Here is a 19535-nt window from a genome sequence, read left to right as displayed (position 1 = left end):
GGGGCCGTTCCCGGGCTGGCCGGGGCCGAGCCCCGTCCCTAACACCTAGCGCCATCTTGTGAGGCGTTGCCATGGCGACAGGCTGCCGGGGACAGCAGCGCCGCCGGAGCGGGTCACGTGACCAGTGGGCGGCACGAGCCGCGCACGTTCCCGCGCGCACGTGACTGGCACGAGGAGGGAGGAAGGACTACAGCTCCCGGCATGCTGCGCGCCGCCGCCCCCGCGCAGTGCACGCCGGGAGGTGCTATGCCTCTCCTCCCCCCCTCCCCGCTGCCCGCCCAGAGCACGGCGGGAGATGCGCCCCGCCCTGGCCCCGCCCCCTCCCCTGCCATAGGCGGGCAGGAGCGACGCTCACCCGCGGAGGCGGGAACGTGGTGATGTAGAGGCTTCTGATTGGCGGAGTGGGCTGCCGTTCCCGGGCGGGGCTGCGGGCGGGAGCGACGCGCCGGAAGGCGGAAGCAGAGGATGGCGGCGGGTGCGGGCGGGCTGCTGGCGGCGGCGGCGCTGCTCTTGGCGGCGGCCGGGCCGCGCCCAGCGCCCGCCGAGCTCACGGACGGCAACAGCGAGCACCTGAAGCGGGAGCACTCACTGATGAAGCCGTATCAGGGTGAGCGCGGGGTTGGGCGGGCGGGACGGACGCCCCGCGGCGGCCCGGGCTGAGCCGCGCTTTCTCTCTGCCCGTTGCAGGCGCGGGCTCCGCCACCGCGATGCCGCTGTGGGACTTCCAGGGCAGCACCATAGTCACCAGCCAGTACGTCCGCCTGACGCCCGACGAGCGCAGCCAGGAGGGCTCCATCTGGAACCGTGTGGTGAGAGCCCGGGGGGAGTCCAGCGGGGGGTGCGGGGGCCCGGCGGGGCCTAGGGCGGCCCCAGCACTTGTCCCGTCTCTTGACCTGATGCCCTTGGGTGGTCTCTTTGCACAGCCCTGCTTCCTCAAGGACTGGGAGCTCCACATCCACTTCAAGATCCACGGAGCTGGCAAGAAGAACCTACACGGAGATGGCCTGGCGCTGTGGTACACGCAGGAGCATCTGGTACCAGGTACGGTGCACAGCTGGGGCTGCCTGCCTGGGGAGCTGCCCCTGTCCTGGAAGGTTACTTGCCAGGGAGGGCATTTGAGGGTTTCACTAGATGGGGATAGTGTGTCCTGCATCTTCTGCCCTGGGAACAGGTGCCCTCAGTCATCTGCCTGGCAATAAACAGCTCTTACAGCTCTTTTCAGTAGAAGTCTCAGAGCACATACTCTGAGAGCCTTCTGTTTCCGATATTCTGCCCTGTTCCAGGTCCTGTCTTTGGCAGCAAGGACAACTTTCATGGACTGGCTGTTTTCCTTGATACATATCCCAACGATGAGGCCACAGAGGTGAGTAGTTCAGGGAGCTCACTCAGTGCTGAGGAGGCTGTTTCCTGACAGCTTCGTGCTCTGAGTGCTTCACTCCTGGACCAAGGAAAAGTCCTCATGTGAGAGTGAGCTGCTCTTCCTGTTATGGGAACTGGTAAAGGGAAGAGTTTGTACGTGCATTAGCAGAGATAAGAAGGGCCTTGCTCCATCTTCTGTCGCTGAATACACAGATGTTTCCCAGGTCTTTTCCCTTCTGCTTGAGAGGGCGGCACAGGGCTGATGTAAACTATGCACCAGCTATTAAGTAAAGTTAGAGGAATCAGCCTAAGAGTATATTCATCCCAGATGTCTTTTCTTGAACGTCTCTGTGCTTTGTTTGCTCATTCCACGTTGTTTCTGGCCTTATTCTCTCTTCGCACCCTGGGTGTCTCTAAAAGAGAAACTCATGGGCTGGCTTTTTGCTCCAGAATTCTCTGTGGCCAAAATACAGATCAGTCCCATGGGGACTGGTGGTCCTTCTGTCCTGCTCTGTGTTTGTGGATCTCCTTATGGCACAATCAGAAAATGTGCTAGTGAGATCTATTGCATCAAAAGTGTGATACTTAAGTCATAAAGCACCAGGAAATGACCCATCTCCCTGTTTTGATGCTCACTGGGAGGTGAATTCTTGGCTTCAGTTGGCCTCTCCTGCTGTATGTATCTACTGACTACAAAGCCCTGAGTGTGGTTGTGCTGCTTATGTGAGATTTCTGCTCGTTCTGGGCCTTGGGCTGTGTTCTTACACTTCTTGCCCGGTCTGGTGCTTACTCTGCAAATTTGGGGTGGTCTTGTTGCCCTGGCTACGTGGTACAGTGTGGGCTCAGGACAGGTCTGGATACAGAAGGTCAGAAATGGCTACTCTGCTTTAGCCCGAACAAGCTCTCACTCAGTTTAGAAGCAGCTTTAGGTGGAAAATGAACCTTGATTTCATTGTTCTGCCCTCCGTAGCTGACTGTGCAGCAGAACTGTGGCTCTGTTGCTGTGCCTGGCTGAAATCCTGCTCTCGCTGAGGTTTCTGACCAGGCAGGGGAAGGTGACTCTTGGTCTGCAACTCAAAAGCACCTGCAGACTGAAAGCAGCCACACTCTCCTCCCTGCAGCGCGTGTTCCCCTATATCTCTGCCATGGTGAACAATGGCTCCCTGACATACGACCACAGTAAGGACGGGCGCTGGACGGAGCTGGCGGGGTGCACTGCTGACCTTCGGAACCAGAACCACGACACTTTCCTGGCAATTCGGTACTCCCGAGGTCGCCTGACGGTGAGATGTGGCGGACACCTTCTGCGGGGTGTCTCATGCACGTGACGTGGGGCAGTGCTGAGGGGGGGTGTGTTGCTGTGTCAGTGGGTGAGCTGCAGGTGGGCAGGATAGCAGCATGTGTTCCTGGTGTGACGCTCCCCTGGTCTTGCAGGTGATGACCGATGTGGAAGACAAGAACGAATGGAAGAACTGCATTGACATTGCAGGGGTGCAGTTGCCCACCGGCTACTTCTTTGGTGCTTCTGCTGGCACTGGAGATTTGTCTGGTGAGAGGGGGCTTTGCTTGCAGGAATACCTGCTGTTTGGAGCCTGGAATGTAATGCTATGGATGCATTGGATAGCTTTGATAGCTTCTTTTCCCTGAATTGTTAAAATCTTGAAACGCTGTTGGGTAGGGACCTGTGGCCTGAGAAAGGAGCTAAAGAGCTAAAGAACATCTCAAATTGGAGTTTGATACCTGGGGTGTGAGGGTGGCTTGAGAGGGAAGGAGACCTGGACCTGGCAGAGCACAGTTCCAGGGGTGCTCTGAGTGCACGGACATCTCTCAGAGCTTCTGACAGCATTTGGTGCTGATGGTTATTTCCTAGACAATCACGACATTATCTCTATGAAGCTATTCCAGCTCATGGTGGAGCACCCTTTAGAAGATGAGACTGTTGACTGGACCAAGATTGAGCCTAGGGTCAGCCTCCTTAAATCACCCAAAGGTGAGTCTCTAAGCTTTGGAAACCTTCAGTGGGGGATTGGGATGCCGGGGCTGGACTCTTAAAGACATCAGAGCTGCGAGACCCTGCTGGAGCTGGGATGGGGTTGGTCTCTGTAGCTGTTCTTACCCTTCCAGACAACGTGGATGACCCAACGGGGAATTTCCGAAGCGGGCCTCTGACGGGCTGGAAGGTGTTTCTGCTGCTGCTCTGCGCGCTGCTGGGCATCATCATCTGCGCTGTGGTGGGAGCTGTGGTCTTCCAGAAACGCCAGGAGCGGAACAAACGTTTCTACTAGGCGAAGACCTGGGCCCTGGCCTGTGCCCAAAACCCATCTTTTCTATGGGGAGCTGTAAAAACTGTGGTTTCTAAAAGCTGTTTCTGAGAAATACCAGAAGTATTTTCTTATCTGTCTGTTTGGCTGTAACCCCTGCCTGGCCCTTGGTGTCCGGCAGGTTAGACCGATGGGGGTGATGCCCACTGGGGCCCCCAGGCTGGCGGTGGGGGAGCCTGGAGGTCGCTCCCCTGTTTTTTTCCAGTGCTCCCCCTGCCAGACAGGACCTGCCGTGCTGCCTGTCGTGGTGGGGGGGGGGGAGCCGTGGCGGGTGTGAATGTGAGGGGGCTGTGAGTGGGGCATTAAAGGACTGACACCACCTGCGGCTCTGGCTCTGTCCGGGGTGGGAGAAGGGCGGGGGGGGGGATTCTGCTTGGAGGGGGGCGGGTAGGAAGCCCCGGGAGGGGGCTGGGGCTGCAGTATGGGGCAGCTTGGGCCCGGGGCGGGGGGTGGTGGTGTGTGTTGTATCCTTGGGGGCTGGGGCTGGGCTGGGGAGGGGATCCCAGCGTGGTGGTGGGTTGTCCCTAGAGCATCCCAGGGGAATTTGGAGCGGGGGGCGCGGCGTGTTTCCCGGAGGCTCCGGGAAGGGGGTGCCGAGGAAGAGGGGGTGTCCCGGAGGTTCCCGGTGCGGTTCCCGGAGGAGGGGAGGCCCCGGCAGGCGAGGGGGGGGGGGGGGGGGGGGGGTGTGCGTGTGTCCCCGCAGGCCCGGGCCCGCCCCCGGCCCGCCCCGCCGGGCGGAAGGGAGCGGGGCGGAACGGCGGGGCCGGGCCGCGTTTCCGGGGGGGGGGGGGGGGTGGGAAGCGGCGGGGAGCAGCCAGCGTGTCCCGCGGCGGGGCCGGGCGGCGGGGCCGGGCGAGCGCCATGGGCCCGGCCCGCCGCAGGGCCGCGCTCCGCCTGCGCGGCGGCGGGTGAGCGGGGCGGGGCGGGGGGGCGGCTCGGGGGTCCCGGCGGGTGTGCGGGGGGGGGGGGGGGTCCCAGCCGGCCGCTGACCACCCCCCCGCGCTGTGCCCCAGGTCTCCGCCGCTCCTGGGCCTGCTGCCCGGTAGATTCTCCGTCTTCCCGCTCTTCTTCCTGGCGCTGCTCCTGGGCTTCGCCTCGCTGCTCTGGCTCCAGCTCAGCTGCTCGGGCGAGGGGCCGCTCCCCGGCGGCGGGCAGAGCCGGGGGGTCCCCCCCCGCCAGCCCTGCCCGCCCCAGTCCCCCCTCTTGCCGGCGGAGGACGAGCCGTCGTGGGGTCCCCACCGCCTGGCGCTGCTCGTCCCTTTCCGGGAGCGCTTCGAGGAGCTGCTGGCCTTCGTGCCCTACATGCACCGCTTCCTGAGCAAGAAGAGGATCCGCCATCACATCTTCATCCTCAACCAGGTGGATCATTTCAGGTAGCGTCTCCCCTCGCCGCAGCGAAGCCCAGCAGGAAAAGGGAGTGAGGGGGCTCTTCTCCGAAACTTTGTCCCTGCTGAGAGGGTCTCCTGCTCGCCTCTGGTGGTGTGGAGAAGCGGAGGGCCTGGACAACGGGGAGTCAGGGCTGGAGTGTGATCCTCTACCCAAATTTACTCACTCTAAAGCTTGTAAAGGACAAAGCAGAATTTTGCTTCTCTCTTCCTAAGCAAGAAGAGAATTATCTACCTCCAGATATTTCAGCTTTCTCCCCAGTGTTACAGGTCTATAGCAGCAAATGTCTGGGGACGCTGAAATTCAAAGAAATACCATGGGGTGTTTGGAAATGCCATCGCTTATCCCCTGCCCACTGTGCAGTACCTGCCTGCAGCCCCGGTGGGTGCTGTGCAGCTCCCCAGCTGGCCTCAGGCAGGACGGGGCTTGCTGTAGCCCCTTGGGGTCCGCAGTGGCCAAACCCCTGCGTGTCACTGTTGGGCTCAGCGTGTGCTGCCTGCGTAGGGAGAAGCAGGGGTGCAGTTTTGGGATGGGCAGCTGTGGCACTCCATGCTCCATGTTGTGTTTGTGTGTGTCCCCGTTTGGGGATCAGTCGAACGTTTAGCACTGAGGAGCACGGGAGGGGCACATGAAGGGATGGTGGCTGCTGTGCGTGGCACTGAGAGTCCCCGGTCCCGTGGCAGGTTTAACAGGGCATCCCTGATCAACGTGGGCTTCCTGGAGAGCGGCAATGACACCGACTACATCGCAATGCATGACGTTGATCTCCTGCCCCTCAACGAGCAGCTGGACTATGGCTTTCCGGAGGCAGGACCCTTCCACGTGGCATCCCCAGAGCTGCACCCGCTCTACCACTATAAGACCTACGTGGGCGGCATCCTGCTGCTCACCAAGCAGCACTATGAGATGGTGAGCACGTGGGTGGGATGTCCTGGCCAGTTTGGGGCAGGGGCTACGACGTTGTCATGGTGAACAGTCATATATTTTGTGCTCCACGCTTGGGAGGTGGGGAAAGGAGTCAAAATGATCTGGGGACAGAGCCTGAGGTGCTAGCTGGTGGCGGGCAGGAGAGGGGAGGCTGTGCTGGTGCTCAGGGCTTGCGATACTGGTGTCTGCTCGTCTGCGGTGTGTGGAGTTGTGCTGGACCGGACCTTGGCCAGTGTGGTGCCCCTCTCGTTCCAGTGCAATGGCATGTCCAACCGCTTCTGGGGCTGGGGACGGGAGGACGACGAGTTTTATCGACGTATTAAAGGAGCCGGTCTCCAGGTAAGGGGTGCTCCATCCTTCTAGGTTGAAATTGCCCTTCTCCTTGTCTCCCCACCTGGTCCCCAGCTGTAGCTGCCCAGGCTGGGACCTGGGGAAGGCAGCCCTTCTGTGCTCCCCCCTCCAGTAGCAGATGCAGCAAGTTTTTCATCAGCTTTACAGAAGTTTGCTCTCTTTCCAGGTTCGCCGTCCCTCTGGAATCACGACTGGATACGAGACTTTCCAGCACCTGCATGACCCAGCCTGGAGGAAGAGAGACCAGAAGCGCATCGCTGCGCAGAAGCAGGTGGGACCTCAGTGTGGTCAAGGGGAACCACGGGAGATTCGGGTTGCGATCACTGCGTGCTCTGAGCCCTGCTTGCTTGTGTCCTCCCCTGACAGCTCTGTTGTCCCTCCAGCACTGGGTGCTTCCCCCTCTGCTGGAAAGCAGCACGGGCTGAATGGTCTTTCTCTTCCTCAGGAACAGTTTAAGGTGGATCGGGAGGGAGGTCTGAACAACGTGAGGTACCGAATCGAGTCACGGACAGCTCTGAGTGTGGCAGGAGCCCCTTGCACCGTCCTTAATATCTTGCTGGACTGTGACGCAAGCGAGACCCCTTGGTGCACATTTGGCTGAGCCTCTCTCCCGTGTGCCAGTCGTGTGTGCCACTGTGCTTGTGCCGAGACGCCGGGGCTGCCGCCAAGCTGCTTGGAGCAGGTGGGATTTTTGCAGTAGACGAGCATGGCAGTGCTGGCGAGACGCAGAGGAACAGAAAAGGCCGAGAACCGGGCTTCGCTGCGACCAACAGAAGAGGCTCAGAGCAGGACTCGGTGGTGTCGCTGCGGGTGCTGGTGCTGCCTCCAGGGCAGGTGCAGGAGGAAATTTTCCTGCACTGGACATGGCTGAGCTGCCACCCAGCTCAGAAGACAATAAAGAACTGTCAGGGCACCTGTGAGTTGTGAATGCCCTGGGCTGGGCCGCACCACTCCTTTTTCCTGCTCCCTTCACCTTACTGGCTTCAGCACACCCGTTTCTGGCTTGGCCCTGGCTATGCTCTGTCTAGGCATGCGATCTGCTCTGGTTCAGAGGCCAAGCCGGTCTGAAATGGGCTCCGGGTGAGATGGTGCCTGTGTTTCAGCTGCCAGGTACCCCCAGGGCTGTGCCGTGGTCGCTTCATTGCAGGAAGCGGTTGTGGTTGAGCCGTGCCCTGCGCCCCAGCATCCGCAGCTCTGCTGGATGTCAGCAGTTGAGGTAGCCCAGGACTTCTCTCTGTGGAGTAAGGAGGAGGCTGCTGGCTGAGCTGTTCCTTTCTTTGCCTGTCTTCTGTACCACGTGCTGCCTCAGCCTTTTTGGGGGGATTGGAAAATTTGATGGCCCCCCAGAAGTGCTGAGGGGAACTGGGATCTGCTCTGGCCCTGTGGGAGGTGTCCTGGGAAGGACTGGCTGCCAGGCTCACCGCAGTGCTGGTGGAGCTGGGGCGATGGCGTGGGTGAAGTGCAGGAATTAGGATGGTTGCCCCTAGCCCCCTGGAGTCGAGAGGAACAAGAGCTTCTCTGGGCAAGGCAGGGGCTGGGAAGCTCCCTTCAGAGGTGGGAGCAGGGAGGTTGGGTTGCTGAGGGAGAGGCAAGGCTGTGGGGTGCCCAGAATGCAGATCTCACCCACTCACGCTAGCTGCCCGGCCCTGCCTCGCTGCCAGGCTGGTTTCTCCCATGGCATGGCAGGACAAGGGCCTGGGCTGCCCCTTCCAGCAGGGTAGGGGGATATTTACTTGGTGAGGGTATCACAGCGCTGGTCCCCTACTGCTGGAGAGGCCTGTGAGGACTCTGCTGTGGGCTCAAGCCCTCCACTGTGGATGTGGCTTGTCTGGGTCAGCGAACAGCTCAGGGAAGGTGCCTGGGCAAAGGGCTGTGTCAGCCTTGGGGTGCTGGTGAACAGGAGGTGACCAGGCAGATGCACCCTGCAAACCCTGGGTCCCCAAGACCCCAACCCCTGCGGTGGCGTGGGGACCTGCTGCTGTCAGATCAAGAGCAGCCCACGGGAGGTGGCAGAAGCACGGATGCTGTGTGCTGGGAGAGTGCCCTGGGATAGGAGACACAAGGAGGAGGAGGTGAATGTCCTCCTCTGGCTGCTGGGAACGTGCCTGGGTGCTCTGCAGTGCTGGACCCAGGAGGTGGGAAAGCTGGGAAGGTCCCAATGGGTGAGGCAGGGCACTGGGGGCTGCCAGTTGTTTGGGGTTGGTAGAAATCTGCCACACCAGCTCCTTTTGCTGCGAAGTGGGATGTGTAGAGCTGGGCAGCGGGGCTGCACGCCCTGCTCGGGACCCAGCTCTTGAGCCCCAGGTGGGAGCAGCGGCCATGGAGCCTGGCTGGTCTGTGCCTGCTCGTGCTGGGAGCAAACAGGCACTGTGACTTCTGGGATGCTGCCGCTCACCCTGATCTGCTGGGGGGTGGCAGAGATGCCCAACGACTCTCAAGGGAGACCCCTGCCAGCGCTGGGCTCCTCTCCAGCACGAGTGAGGGTGCTTGGGCTGGTTCACAGATGGTGCCATGTGGGGGACTGCACTGCGCTGGCTCTGGGGTCTTGGCATGCGTTTTGGGCGCTGCTGCCTCCTCAAGCTGGGCAGACCCAGCTGAGCAGCCAGTACCCCTCCATTCAGCCCTGTCACCAGCGCTGGCACCAGGCCCTCTGCGTTTCCTGGCCCCCTTCTGTCCTCATCCCCTGCCTGGCGCTTCCCGGAGTGATCTCTTTGCTGGGTGCCCAGACAGAAGCTGTCGCCATCCCTGGAAGATGAGCGGACCCAGGGATGTGGCACCTCTGGGGAGGAGCGTCGGGTTGAGAAAGGCAAAAGTATCAGAGCCAAGCGTGGGGGTCGTGTACCATGTAGGGGCAGCAGGATGAGGCGTCTGGAGAGATCTGGTGCCGTCTGCTCTCCGTGCTGCTCTGGAGCTGGGTCAGGAGTCTGGAGCCCTGTGGACTGGGGTGTGCTGGGGGCTGCCTCCTGAGGAAGGAGTCGAGGTGGTGGTGCAGGGCAGTGAGGATCAGGCCATGCTGCTTTGCATCATCCAAGGTGCAAGCAGGCCCAGCGTGTCCTCCTCCCCAGCTTGGAGCTGTCCTTGCCCCAGGGCGATGTGGGGATGCGCTGCCCAAGAGCTCCCAATGGTCTCTCCAGCCCAGCCACCCCAGAGCAGCACTGGTATCTGGCACAAAGGTTGCAGGTGGACTTGGGCACACAGTGCACTGCTCCAGAGGTGTTCCCAGAACTTGTCATGTCCCTCGCTGTGGTCGGCTGAAAAAAGATGTCGGTCCAGCAGCCCCACTCCTGTCTCTCCATCACAAAGGTTTTATCAGCCACCTACCTGTATTCCAGCCACTTACCGGTGCCTGAACCGCAGCCAGGGCTGGTGGAGGCAGATCAAAGTATTTCTCTGTGCTGTTCAAAATAGATGACACAGTTTCGGGCAGGTTTCATGAAGACGTAGATGTGCAGAAACAGAGAGCATATGTGCACCTCGCACTTCGCTCAGCGCTAAAGGCTCCTCTCCCGCTGCCTGGCAGCTATTTCTCAGCTCTGCTCGCAGCCCCCTCATCCTCTGGTTGCTTTTGTGGAAGAGGCACCGTGCTGGAGACCCGGCTTCCTTTTATAGCCCTGAATGTGACTCGGAGGTCGCTCAGCTCTGTTCCCTCCCCCACGCACTTCGTTATTAGCAATGGCCCAGCGGGAGGGAATGAGATTTTTCCCCATCGCCTTTCTGCAGATGGATAACACCCTGCCTGCTGTCCCGGGAGCCCTGCGGAGCTGAGCCGGAGGCCTCCTGGTGTTCCCATGCTCTCAGCAACCCTGAGGAGGGGGTCAGGATGCTTGGGGGCATAGAGAGCCTGTGGAGTCACAGCCTTGCCCCTCTGCGATCCCCCCTTCTGGGGCCCAGATTGCTGTCAGTGAGGCCACGCGGGGGCTGCCATGGGCACAGCAATCTGCTGGCTTTTATTGCAGGGTTGTATTAAACCGAGTGGTTCCTGGAGCGGTTTGCTGGTGGCCTCATGAAATTGCTGTAGTATTGTGATGTGGAGGGGCCGGGGGGATAAGGTGAGCGGAGAGAGGAGGCTGGGGAAAAGCTGACGGAAGGCAGGAGCATCTCTGCCCAGGGAATGGGGTATCCCTGGCCACTGGAGTGTCCCAGGCAGGGCTGAGCCCCAGGGCCCTGTGGGAGCCGCCATCCCAGGGAGACAGGCTCGGGGGAGCACAGCCCGTGGTGGAGACGTGGCGACAGGAAACAGGGCAGACGGGAAGGAGGGGTGCGGCCGCGACCAGCACCCGTTGAAGTCAGCCCAGCATCACTGCAACCTGCCCGGACCGAGGCCCTGGTGGGATGCCGTTACTGCCTGCTGCTCCAGGCATCTGCCTGTCCCCATGGGCTGCTGGGAGTGCCCTATTCGTGGCTGAGCTCCAGGCAGAGGGCTGCGGCATCGCGGACGCGTTCCTGGTGCCAGCAAGTTGGGAAACAGCACCGTTGCGAAGGGCCCCCCTATTCAGAGGCCGCGTGCTGCCACTCTGGTGTGCAGCTGGGCGGTGAAAAGGAGCTGCGGGGAACAGGGAGGCCGGGGACGGAGGGAGCGGTTGTGTGCCTTGGCACCACACAGAGGATAATGTGAGCATGTGAGCCTGGCGAGCTGGGACCAGGGACAGTGTGTGTGTGTGGGTGAGCACTGGCAGCACAGCTTGAGGACTCTGGTGTGCGGCGGGGGGAGCTGGCAGCGAGCGGGGCCCTGGTGTGCGAGCACGCTGGATGCACGTGTCCCCGAACCCAGGCTGGGGACAGAGCGGGTGCGATCCCTCCCCGCAGAGGGACGGGCACCATGCACGGGCTGCCGTGGGGATGGAGCAGGGCCGCTGCAGTGTCCCGCTCCCTGTGGAGGTCGGGACACCCGGTGACCGGGTCTGCCCCATGCCGGGATCCCCGCTCCCTGCGCCTGGCACGCTGCAGGGGTGGTGAGTGACAAAACCGGCTCCCGGCCAGGACGTGGCAGGGCTGATTCAGAGGGATGAAGCGTGTCGTGTCCAACTGGCGCCAGGCCAGGCGCTGGGGCAGGTGGAAGCCCCACAGGGGTACTCCGTGCCCCCCGCCGCGGCGTGCCATGGCCTGTGGAGTGACCCCTGCAGCACAGGCACCTCCTGCCCACCCGTGGGTGCTGTGGTGGGGGGACACGGGGCTGTCCTGCAAGAAGAGGGTGCTAAGTATATCCCACGGAGCTGACACCCCTGTCCCCTCCACAGGGGCTTGGTGCAGCCGACGAGGCTGAGGAAAATGCTCTCCTGCCCCAGCGAACCAGTCTGAGCCCGGGGTGCTCCTACAGGCCCCCCACCACGGTGAGGGCCACCGGGGGCCGGCTGGCGACTTGAGCCGCTGCTGCCGGTGCCGAGACTGTAGCTGAGGGAGTGGGGTTTTTTTTTGGGGGGGTGGGGTGAAGGTGGGGGGTAGTGGTGTCTCCCCGCGCTGGGGGTTTACTCTAGGGGTGCTCGGCGCTGCAGGCAGCCAGCCCGCCCCGGGCCCCGCCCCGCCGGTGGGTACGGCCGGGCCGCCCCCCTTCCTCCTCCTCCTCCTCCTCCTCCTCCTCCCGCCCCTCCGTGCCGCCGCCGCCCGCCTCCGCGCCGCGATTTGCCGGTGCCGGCTCCGCCCGCTGCCCGCGCGGCCGCGGCCGAGGGGCGCGTTCAAACACGGCGAGGGAAGGAGCGGGGAGAGGAGCCGAGCGGGATCGCAGCGTCGCCGGCATGGTGAGTGCGGGCCCGGGGCGCTTCCCGGGGGGCCCCGGTGCGCCCCCCCCCCCCCCCCCGCCGCCCTCGGTGAGCTCCGATGCGCCTCCAGGGGAACCTCGGTGCGGCCCTTCCCGGTGCTCTCCGCCGTGCGGTGCTTTGTCCCGGGCTGCAGCGCGCTCGGCCCGGCCCGGCCCCCGGGACCGACCTCCCCCTCCGCCTTCTCCGTGCCGGAAATTCCGGCCGGGCTCGGTGGGGGCTGCGGGGAGGCGCAGGGGGGGGGCTGCGGGGAGGCGGGCGCGGGGAACCCCGCGCCCGCCTCCCCGCAGCCCCCTCCCTGCGCCTCCCCGCAGCGCCTCCCGGTTCACGCCCGAAGGGGATGGGAAAGGGTTTGGGGTTTGTGGCCGATTCCTGCCCGGGCAGGACTCGACGGGGACAGGGCTGGGATCGGGACCAGATCTCGTCCGCCATCCCGGGAAGGAGCCAGGCTGGCCGGACCGGTGTTTTGGCGCCTGGGGGGTGACACCCTTCCCGCCGCAGGCAGGACACCTTCGGGCTCTCCCGGCGCTTCCCAAACCTCCCCCAACCTGACCTACTTCCTCGGCCGACTGTGCCGGGAGGAGCCGCTGCGGGGCTCGGCCGAGCTGCTCCCGGTGGATGCCCCGGTGCCGGCGGCTGGATGCTGCCAGCTTCCCCCTATGGGGACATCCATGTCCCCCACCCCCGTGCACACCCGGTGACACCGCAGGCAGCCCGCACCCTTCCAGAGGCTCTGTCCCTGCAGCCCTTCTCGGGGTGCCGATGCCCGAAGCAGGTGCTGGGCTCACGGAGGGAGGTGACAGCGCAGGCCGGGAGCTGTCAGACAGGTTTGTGCGTGGCAGCAATTAAAAGCGGGGTGTTTGTTTACCCGGCGTGTGGTGCTGAGAACCAGGGCAGCTTCCTGGGTGTAACCCGGCCCGTGAGCCCTCGGCGAGGCTGGGAGCCACGGTGGGGGCTCTGCCTGGCTCCCACCATGCTAGCCGTGTCCCCTTCGCCAGGGCTGCCCGTGAAGGGCTGTGAGGGCCATAGTCCCCCTCCCTGGCGCTGGGGAGTTGGAGCAGAGGCCGAAGGCATCCTCGTCCTTCCTCCCCCAGCCACCTGCGCAGGAAGCTGCATTGTCCCGTCCACATCCTGCCCCTTCCCGCCGCCCTCCCGCCATGTCCGGCCACGGGGTCCGCCCCCCCCCACACACAGCAGCTGGGCTGTGGCCGCCTCATCCCTGCCCGGCGTTGGGGTGGGAGCACCCGTGGATGGAGCAGGGCTGCGGGAGAGCTTGGGAGCTCACCCTGCATTGGGACGGGAGCCCATGCCGTGCGGGAAGACTCCCCGTGGGGCAGGAGAGATGCCCGTGCCTTGCGCACCCTGGGGAGGCTGAGCCAATGACCCCTGGGACTGGGCATCCCCAGGGATATCCAGGTGGGTGTCCAGACCCTGAGGTCCTGGTGGGATGGCTGGGTGCCGCCGGGCCGGGGCTGGCGCCAGGCCTGGGCAGGTGCTGCCGGCTCCCGAACTCGCCCGCCTGGCTGGGCGGCAGGTGCCTGTTTTGGTGGCAGCCCCGGCCGCGGGCGGGAGGTGGGGCTGGGTGTGGGAGGGAGGCGCTCCGCCATGGGGGGGGCAGCAGGGGGGAGCCCTGGCCCCGCCGCAGCTTGCCCGGTGCATGCTGCGTGGCGGTGCCCTGCTCGCTCGACTCCGGGTCCCCCAGGGAGCTGCCTGGGACTCGGTGGGTCCTTTCCAGCACCAGGAGCCCATATCGGTCCTTGGGGCCAGCTGGGAAAGGGGGTGCCAAGGGGGCTTTGAAGTCCCGGCTGCTCGGCGTTGCTGACTTTGTCTCTCCTTCAGCAGTGCTGGTACCGGGCTTTTCTCTAATTCTCCATGGCAGCAGCACAGGGTCCTGTGACCTGTGAGCCCGACACCCGTGTCCTTGGCACCTACCTCTCCTCAGAGCCCGTCGGCGTCGTCGGCAGCATGGGCAGCGTGGGCAGCCTGGTGGAGAAGCAGGATCTGTCCCCCCTGGAGCTGCGGGCCCAGCTGGGGGGCTCGCGGGGGCTTCGGCAGCCCGATGGCTTGCTGCGGAAGGGGCCAAGCCAGCGGGAGCTCTTTGGCTACCTGCACGGGGCCAAGAAGGAGACGCGGTCGGAGCGGAAGCACCAGACGTCGGGCGCCTGCTACAAGCGGGACTATGAGAGCGACCGCGAGAACCGGTCCCCTGAGCGCTGCTCCCGTGAGCATCACCGTGGGGCCGACTTCTCCAAGAGCTCCCTGCCTGAAAGGGGCCGCTTCGACAAGGTGAGGCTGTGGGAACCATGCTGGGCTCCGAAATATGTCCCACTGTGCGAGAGGATGGGGCTGGAGCAGAAAGGTCTGCGCCCTGGATGGGATCTGGGGATTTGAGGATGTCCAGGGATATGGGGCAGGGAGCAGGCGGGTTTTACCTGGCTCCAGGTGCCTGTGGAGGCTGTTGGGCTTGTCCTGACCTCGTTCTTGTTTTTCAGTGCCGTATCAGGCCCTCGGCCTTCAAGGCAGTAGCCGGAAAGGGGCTGGTCTCCATGCAGAGCCTGTCCTCATCCAAGGGGCAGAAGCTGTCCAAGAGCAACGGGAGCCTGCACACACTGCTGTCGCAGAGCAGCACGGCGCCCTCGCAGCACGGCCCGCTCCGCACCCACCTGCTCCATGCCATCAGCCTGGATGAGGCCTCTGACTCCAGCCACAACTCCATCCAGAGCTTCCCTTCCTACGGCTCCCGCCTCAAGCCTGCCCAGAGCCAGTTCAGCGCCTCCATGGGCCACATCAACCACATCGGGGGCTCCTTGGACAGGGTTTCCCGGAGCCCCAGGGACCCCCTGGCCCCTGAGAAGGTGCCCCTGTCCTGCAAAAGCATGGCCACGCTGAGCCGGCTGCAGAGCCCTGGTGAGCCCCCACCGCCCTACGAGTTCACCTACTCGCTGGAGGATGCGGTGAAGCAGCTGGAGGACCGGCTGCAGGAGACGGGAGGAGAGCTGCGACAGCTCAAGAGGAGCCTTAGTGAGACTGAAGACCCCTTCACGCAGGTGAGCTGTGGGGCTGGGGGTGCCCTGGGCAGGGGTGCAGGGCAGCGGTGCCTGGGTGGAAGGAGCAGTGGAGGAGCTGGTGTCCTGCTTTAGTGGGCGATGGGCTGGGAATGTCCAAGTGCAAGAGGACCCAACATCACGGGAACTTCTGGGGTCCCTCTCTGGGGCTGCCCTGCACAGGGGCAGGTTACGGACCCTCACCGGTGTCTGCCTGTGCTGGCAGGCGTTTGAGGACAAGCAACGGCTGTGGCTGGACGAGCTGGAGGATCTGAAGCAGATGTACATGGCCCGGCTGCAGCAGGTGACGCAGCAGGCGCAGCGTGGGCAGCGGGCGCTGCAGCTGCAGCTCTACAAGGCGCAGCAGGAGAAGAAGCGGCTGCAGGAGGAGCTGAGCATGCAGCAGTGCCAGTGCGAGGAGCCCAAGCTCAGGCAGCCCCAGGGCGAGCGTGTCAGCCCCAAGCTGGAGGAGACCAAGTGGGAGGTGAGTCCCCTTCCTTCCCTCCTTGCTGCCACCCTCCTGGCCATGGAGCCAGGACAGGAGCAGCGGTTCCCTGCGCTGGTGTCAATTGTAGCCACGGGACAGGGGGGATGAGCCAGGTTTGATGCTCGTGGTTTCCCAGGGGTACTGTGGTGACAACCTGGGCTGCTGCCACCCCTGGGGTCCTGCTTCTCCAACCCTTCCTCATGGCTTGCCCATGTCCTGCAGGTGTGCCAGAAGGCCGCAGAGATCTCCCTGCTGAAGCAGCAGCTCCGGGACACCCAGGAGGAGATGGCTCAGAAGCTGGGTGAGATCTTCACCCTGAAGACACAGCTGCGGGAGGCCAAGGCGGAGGTCCAGGCCAGGGACTCCCAGCTGGCACAACTGGCAGACTCCTTCCAGAGCCCCGCAGAGCCCGGCGCCTCGCTGCCGCTGGGCGATGACCCCATGCCGGCGTGCCAGGACTTCCCTGGCTGCGAAACTGATGACTCCAAGTGCCGGGGCCTTCACAGCGACACGGCAGAGCCCCTGGAGCGGCAGGTGGAGTGGCTGTGGGCAGAGCTGCTGCGGGAGCGGCGCCAGGGCCAGCTGCAGGCTGTGAACTTTGAGCTGGAGAGAAAAACCTGGCAGGAGGAGAAGGAGAAGGTGCTGCGGTACCAGCGGGAGCTCCAGGCCAGCTACATGGAGATGTACCACCGGAGCCAGGCGCTGGAGCGGGAGCTGCGGCAGCTGCGGTCGGAGCCCAGGGACGTCGGGGCTGACTCGCCGTGGATCGAGAGGGTGGAGTCCTCGAAGATCTGAGCAGTGGGAGCCGGTGGGACTGTGAAGGGGGAAAGTCTCTTGCTGCTGCAACGGGCTGATCTCAGGGTCTGCGCAAGGACTGGCCGCTCGGCGCTGCCCTGGGGAGAAGGACTGGTTGCGACAAGGGAGCTTTTCCTTCTTGCAGTGCTTCAGGCCCTTCTGGGGGGTGTTGCTGGAGAGGGCGGGTCATCTGTGCCAGGGTGGGGGTCTTGCATGTGCCCCGTGCTCTGACTCCAGAGGCATTTGCCCTGTGATTCCTTCTGCCGTGGGGGCAGAAGGCAAGCGCCCTGTGAGACATTCCCTGTCCCTCCTGCTCTGCTGCCCCTGTTCCCTACAACCCGGTAACTTAATCTCTTGCTAAGGAGAGACTGAAGTCCTGTCCCCAACCCTGCTGCCTTGCTGTGGGGATTCCAGCTGCTGCTTGCAGTGGCTGCCCTGTCAGCAGGGTCCTGGACGTGGTGCTGTGGCGGTACCCTGTGCCTGCAGTGGTCTGTGTTGGTGCCACTGGGAAGGCAGAGGAGGAAAGCTCGACAAGTGCTGGTACTGCTGGGAGGGGGGCAGCTGCCCCAGCACCCCTGTTAGGGCTTTCCATGTCACCAGTATTGGGGCTGCTCTGCAATGGAGGGTGGTTAATGCAGCTTCCCAGCAGGCAGCCCTTGAGCTGAGAGGGGCGAGTGCCTTGGTCAAGGAGGGATGGGAACCTGGTGCCCTGTGGCACGGGGAGGCCTTTGGGGAGGGGCAGGGGGCTGGGGTGCTCCTCAAGCTGGGGAGGAGGCTGTGGTATCCCCACATCACCCCTCCTGGGGTGGGTGAGGGGTAGCTGAGGAGCTGGACCACTGCTGGGGGAGACCAGGTCGAGAGGTGCTGGAAGGAGCCCTGCTCCATGCCTGTAACAGCGGAGCCACGTGAAGGCCAGGCCCAGCTCAGCTCTCCTCGGCCTTTCCTGCAATAAACCCAGATCTCAGTCTTCTGGCCTCTGCCTTTGCTTTCCTGCAGCGCTGCGGGGCCGTACCTGGGGCGCTCAGCCACACGAGGGGGGTGCGGGCTGGCCTCGGCCCTGCTGTGCCCGGGGAGGGGGCAGTGGGGCCGCCTCCCTCTGGGGTCCCCCCGCCCAGGCTGCCGGGGAGCCGCCGCGTCGGGGAGGGGGGGAGAGGGGGAGGGAGGCGGCCCGCGGCACAACCAGTTGGGGCATTGCAGCGGGCTGAGTCACGGCAGGGCCGGGGCCTGCGCGACCGGCTGGGCCCCGCGGGGGCGGGCGCTGCCGCCGGGAGAGGCCTCGCCCCCCTCCCTGGGAATGGTTTAACCCAGCCGAGACCCCACGAGGAAAACGTCCCCCTCCCCTCCCCCGAGTGGTCCCTGCCGGCCACCCCCTCCCCACCCGCAATGGGGTCAGAGCGCGGACGCCCCCCGGCGGCGCGGCGGACCTCCAGCCGTGCCAGCCCCTCGCACCGGGCCCGGGCTGCCCCCGCCGGGCCCAGCGCCCCCCCGCACACCCGCTCCCCAGTACGGAGTGCCGGGACCGCGTCCTACAAACCCCACAGACACCTTTATTCACCCCCACAGCTCTCATCACCCCCCGGTCAGTGCTCTCGGCAGTGTTTGTGTGTGTCCCCTCCCCTCAAATGGGGGCCCCACGGGGCACAGCCCATCCCGGCTCTTCACAGTGGCAGGGGCAGGGCCTCCACCTCCTCCAAGCACTCATCGTAGGTCTCCTGGTACTCCTCGTGGGGCTTGATCATGATGACACAGGTCGGGCGCTTTGAGCCGGCGGCAGCTCCCAGGTCCTGCGGGAATAGAGCGAGGCCGTGGGGGAGGCTGGGGGGCATGGGGTCCCCTCCCAGGGGAGGTCTGACACCCAGACAACACGCTTCGTGCCCCAGTCTAACGCAGGGAAGACGTCTCTGCCAGTTCCTCAAATCCTCTGGACTTGTGCTGGGTTTAACAACCCTTTTCCCAGCTCGTCTCCTACACCCTGGAAGCGAAGCGCTGGGCGGGCACCCGCCTCACGCGCTGCACCCCTTCCCCAGGGCGGGGAGCAGGGTCTGCAGAGCTGCCTGTACCGGGGGTGAAGTCCCAAAGACACTGACCCCCCCCAGCTTCCAGGCTACAAAGCAGAGGATGTCCCACCAACACTACACCTTGGCCAGCATCTCATTTCTGCAAGCAGCCTGATCCCAGCTCATAACTAAGTGGGGAAAATGGACCCTGGCTCTGTCCCAGAGAGTTCCCACTCCAGCTGCTGCAGGGACTTGACCAGGGCAAACAGTTCTGTGGTCCCACCGTGAAACACTCCTGCATCTGAGCTGCGACTGTTTGTCCCTCTCGTGCCCTGGCCACAACCACTGGGTGCTTTACTCAGGCACCAGATTTGTGCCTCCCCGGGAAGGCTCCTGCCACAGCCCGGGCTGGGTGCTGCCCACCGGGTGCCCTTTTGCCAGGGCTGGTTCCTCCCGGCCGTACAGCCCCAGCCTCTTACCGATTTGGAAGGGACATATGCGTAGGGGATGCTCCTGTCCTCGCACATGATGGGGATGTGGCAGTACACGTCGATAGGCAGCGTGTCGCCGGCCAGCACCGTGATCCTGCAGGGGAAAGCCCGTGTCAGCGGCCAGGCCGGGCCATGCCGTTCCGGGGCAGCGGGGCCAGGGCAGCGCTTACCCCTTCTCGCCCTTGTTGATGAACTTCTGGACCTCCTTCACACCGCGACGGATCTGTTTGTGCTTGGCCGCTGCAAGAGAAGCACACCGTGAGGGGGCTGCGCCGCCACGGCCCGAGCCCGCTCGGCCCGGCCCCGCTCAGACCTTTCCTGATGCACTTGTAGAGCTTGCGCGTCAGCTTGCGGGAGGCGAGCGGCTGGGCGATGGGGTTCAGGTAGTCGAGCTGCTCCCGGTACGACCGCTCGGGAGTTCCCTCCGCCTCCGCCGCCGCCTCCGGCTGCTTCTCCCGCGCCATGGCCGGGCCGCACCACCGCTTCTGCTTCCGGGGCACGCGCGGCGCAGCACGAGTGATTGACTGCCTCCAGGTCCGTGCCAGCCAATCGGCAACCTCCTCTGGCGTTGCCCGCCCACCGCGCTGGCCAATGGCGCCTTCCCGCCTCCTGCCGCCCGCCCTC

General features: G+C 64.1%; 4 protein-coding genes across 7 annotated transcripts; 3 read left to right on the top strand and 1 right to left on the bottom strand.

The window, feature by feature from the left end:
• The first annotated feature begins 433 nt into the window (after nucleotides 1-433).
• Nucleotides 434-3999, top strand: LMAN2 (lectin, mannose binding 2). Its single transcript, XM_074883869.1, has 8 exons — nucleotides 434-607; nucleotides 688-809; nucleotides 924-1041; nucleotides 1284-1363; nucleotides 2481-2642; nucleotides 2794-2908; nucleotides 3230-3349; nucleotides 3484-3999. Exons 1-8 carry the CDS (start codon nucleotides 466-468, stop codon nucleotides 3642-3644), a joined length of 1020 nt encoding a protein of 339 aa, XP_074739970.1. The 5' UTR covers nucleotides 434-465; the 3' UTR covers nucleotides 3645-3999.
• Nucleotides 4000-4462: 463 nt separating this feature from the next.
• On the top strand, nucleotides 4463-7257 carry B4GALT7 (beta-1,4-galactosyltransferase 7). Its single transcript, XM_074883413.1, has 6 exons — nucleotides 4463-4588; nucleotides 4694-5053; nucleotides 5750-5975; nucleotides 6249-6332; nucleotides 6511-6615; nucleotides 6790-7257. Exons 1-6 carry the CDS (start codon nucleotides 4542-4544, stop codon nucleotides 6943-6945), a joined length of 978 nt encoding a protein of 325 aa, XP_074739514.1. The 5' UTR covers nucleotides 4463-4541; the 3' UTR covers nucleotides 6946-7257.
• A 4705-nt stretch (nucleotides 7258-11962) lies between these two features.
• Nucleotides 11963-17390, top strand: N4BP3 (NEDD4 binding protein 3). 4 transcript variants are annotated; one of them, XM_074883982.1, is made up of 5 exons: nucleotides 11963-12079; nucleotides 13977-14383; nucleotides 14590-15144; nucleotides 15368-15625; nucleotides 15851-17390. In XM_074883982.1, exons 2-5 carry the CDS (start codon nucleotides 14063-14065, stop codon nucleotides 16421-16423), a joined length of 1707 nt encoding a protein of 568 aa, XP_074740083.1. In that variant the 5' UTR covers nucleotides 11963-12079; nucleotides 13977-14062; the 3' UTR covers nucleotides 16424-17390. The 4 variants fall into 4 exon arrangements, with proteins under 4 accessions (XP_074740083.1, XP_074740081.1, XP_074740080.1 ...); XM_074883980.1 differs by having other exon boundaries at nucleotides 11967-12079; nucleotides 13940-14383; XM_074883979.1 differs by having other exon boundaries at nucleotides 12016-12079; nucleotides 13937-14383.
• A 560-nt stretch (nucleotides 17391-17950) lies between these two features.
• Nucleotides 17951-19410, bottom strand: NHP2 (NHP2 ribonucleoprotein). Its single transcript, XM_074883895.1, has 4 exons — nucleotides 19225-19410; nucleotides 19082-19151; nucleotides 18900-19005; nucleotides 17951-18207 (listed from the first exon to the last, which is right to left on the bottom strand). Exons 1-4 carry the CDS (start codon nucleotides 19373-19375, stop codon nucleotides 18082-18084), a joined length of 453 nt encoding a protein of 150 aa, XP_074739996.1. The 5' UTR covers nucleotides 19376-19410; the 3' UTR covers nucleotides 17951-18081.
• Nucleotides 19411-19535: the final 125 nt, after the last annotated feature.

The sequence above is a fragment of the Strix uralensis genome, chromosome 14 (assembly GCF_047716275.1).
Source record: "Strix uralensis isolate ZFMK-TIS-50842 chromosome 14, bStrUra1, whole genome shotgun sequence".
NCBI classification, from domain to species: domain Eukaryota; kingdom Metazoa; phylum Chordata; class Aves; order Strigiformes; family Strigidae; genus Strix; species Strix uralensis.
The sequence above is the reverse complement of the archived record's forward strand: the minus strand, read 5'-3'. Positions and strand labels throughout refer to the sequence as shown.

What these genes read in the sequence shown, in the direction of transcription:
- B4GALT7 (XM_074883413.1), top strand. Translation starts at nt 4,542, where the DNA reads ATGGGCCCGGCCCGCCGCAGGGCCGCGCTCCGCCTGCGCGGCGGCGG. An exon ending in CCAAGCAGCACTATGAGATG is followed by an intron (nt 5,976 to 6,248) that starts GTGAGCACGTGG and finishes CTCTCGTTCCAG; the next exon opens with TGCAATGGCATGTCCAACCG. An exon ending in GCATCGCTGCGCAGAAGCAG is followed by an intron (nt 6,616 to 6,789) that starts GTGGGACCTCAG and finishes TCTCTTCCTCAG; the next exon opens with GAACAGTTTAAGGTGGATCG.
- N4BP3 (XM_074883980.1), top strand. Translation starts at nt 13,970, where the DNA reads ATGGCAGCAGCACAGGGTCCTGTGACCTGTGAGCCCGACACCCGTGTC. An exon ending in AAAGGGGCCGCTTCGACAAG is followed by an intron (nt 14,384 to 14,589) that starts GTGAGGCTGTGG and finishes CTTGTTTTTCAG; the next exon opens with TGCCGTATCAGGCCCTCGGC. An exon ending in TGGAGGAGACCAAGTGGGAG is followed by an intron (nt 15,626 to 15,850) that starts GTGAGTCCCCTT and finishes CATGTCCTGCAG; the next exon opens with GTGTGCCAGAAGGCCGCAGA.
- LMAN2 (XM_074883869.1), top strand. Translation starts at nt 466, where the DNA reads ATGGCGGCGGGTGCGGGCGGGCTGCTGGCGGCGGCGGCGCTGCTCTTG. An exon ending in GCTCCATCTGGAACCGTGTG is followed by an intron (nt 810 to 923) that starts GTGAGAGCCCGG and finishes CTCTTTGCACAG; the next exon opens with CCCTGCTTCCTCAAGGACTG. An exon ending in GCAGGAGCATCTGGTACCAG is followed by an intron (nt 1,042 to 1,283) that starts GTACGGTGCACA and finishes GCCCTGTTCCAG; the next exon opens with GTCCTGTCTTTGGCAGCAAG.
- NHP2 (XM_074883895.1), bottom strand. Translation starts at nt 19,375, where the DNA reads ATGGCGCGGGAGAAGCAGCCGGAGGCGGCGGCGGAGGCGGAGGGAACT. An exon ending in ATCAACAAGGGCGAGAAGGG is followed by an intron (nt 19,006 to 19,081) that starts GTAAGCGCTGCC and finishes TTTCCCCTGCAG; the next exon opens with GATCACGGTGCTGGCCGGCG. An exon ending in CATATGTCCCTTCCAAATCG is followed by an intron (nt 18,208 to 18,899) that starts GTAAGAGGCTGG and finishes CTATTCCCGCAG; the next exon opens with GACCTGGGAGCTGCCGCCGG.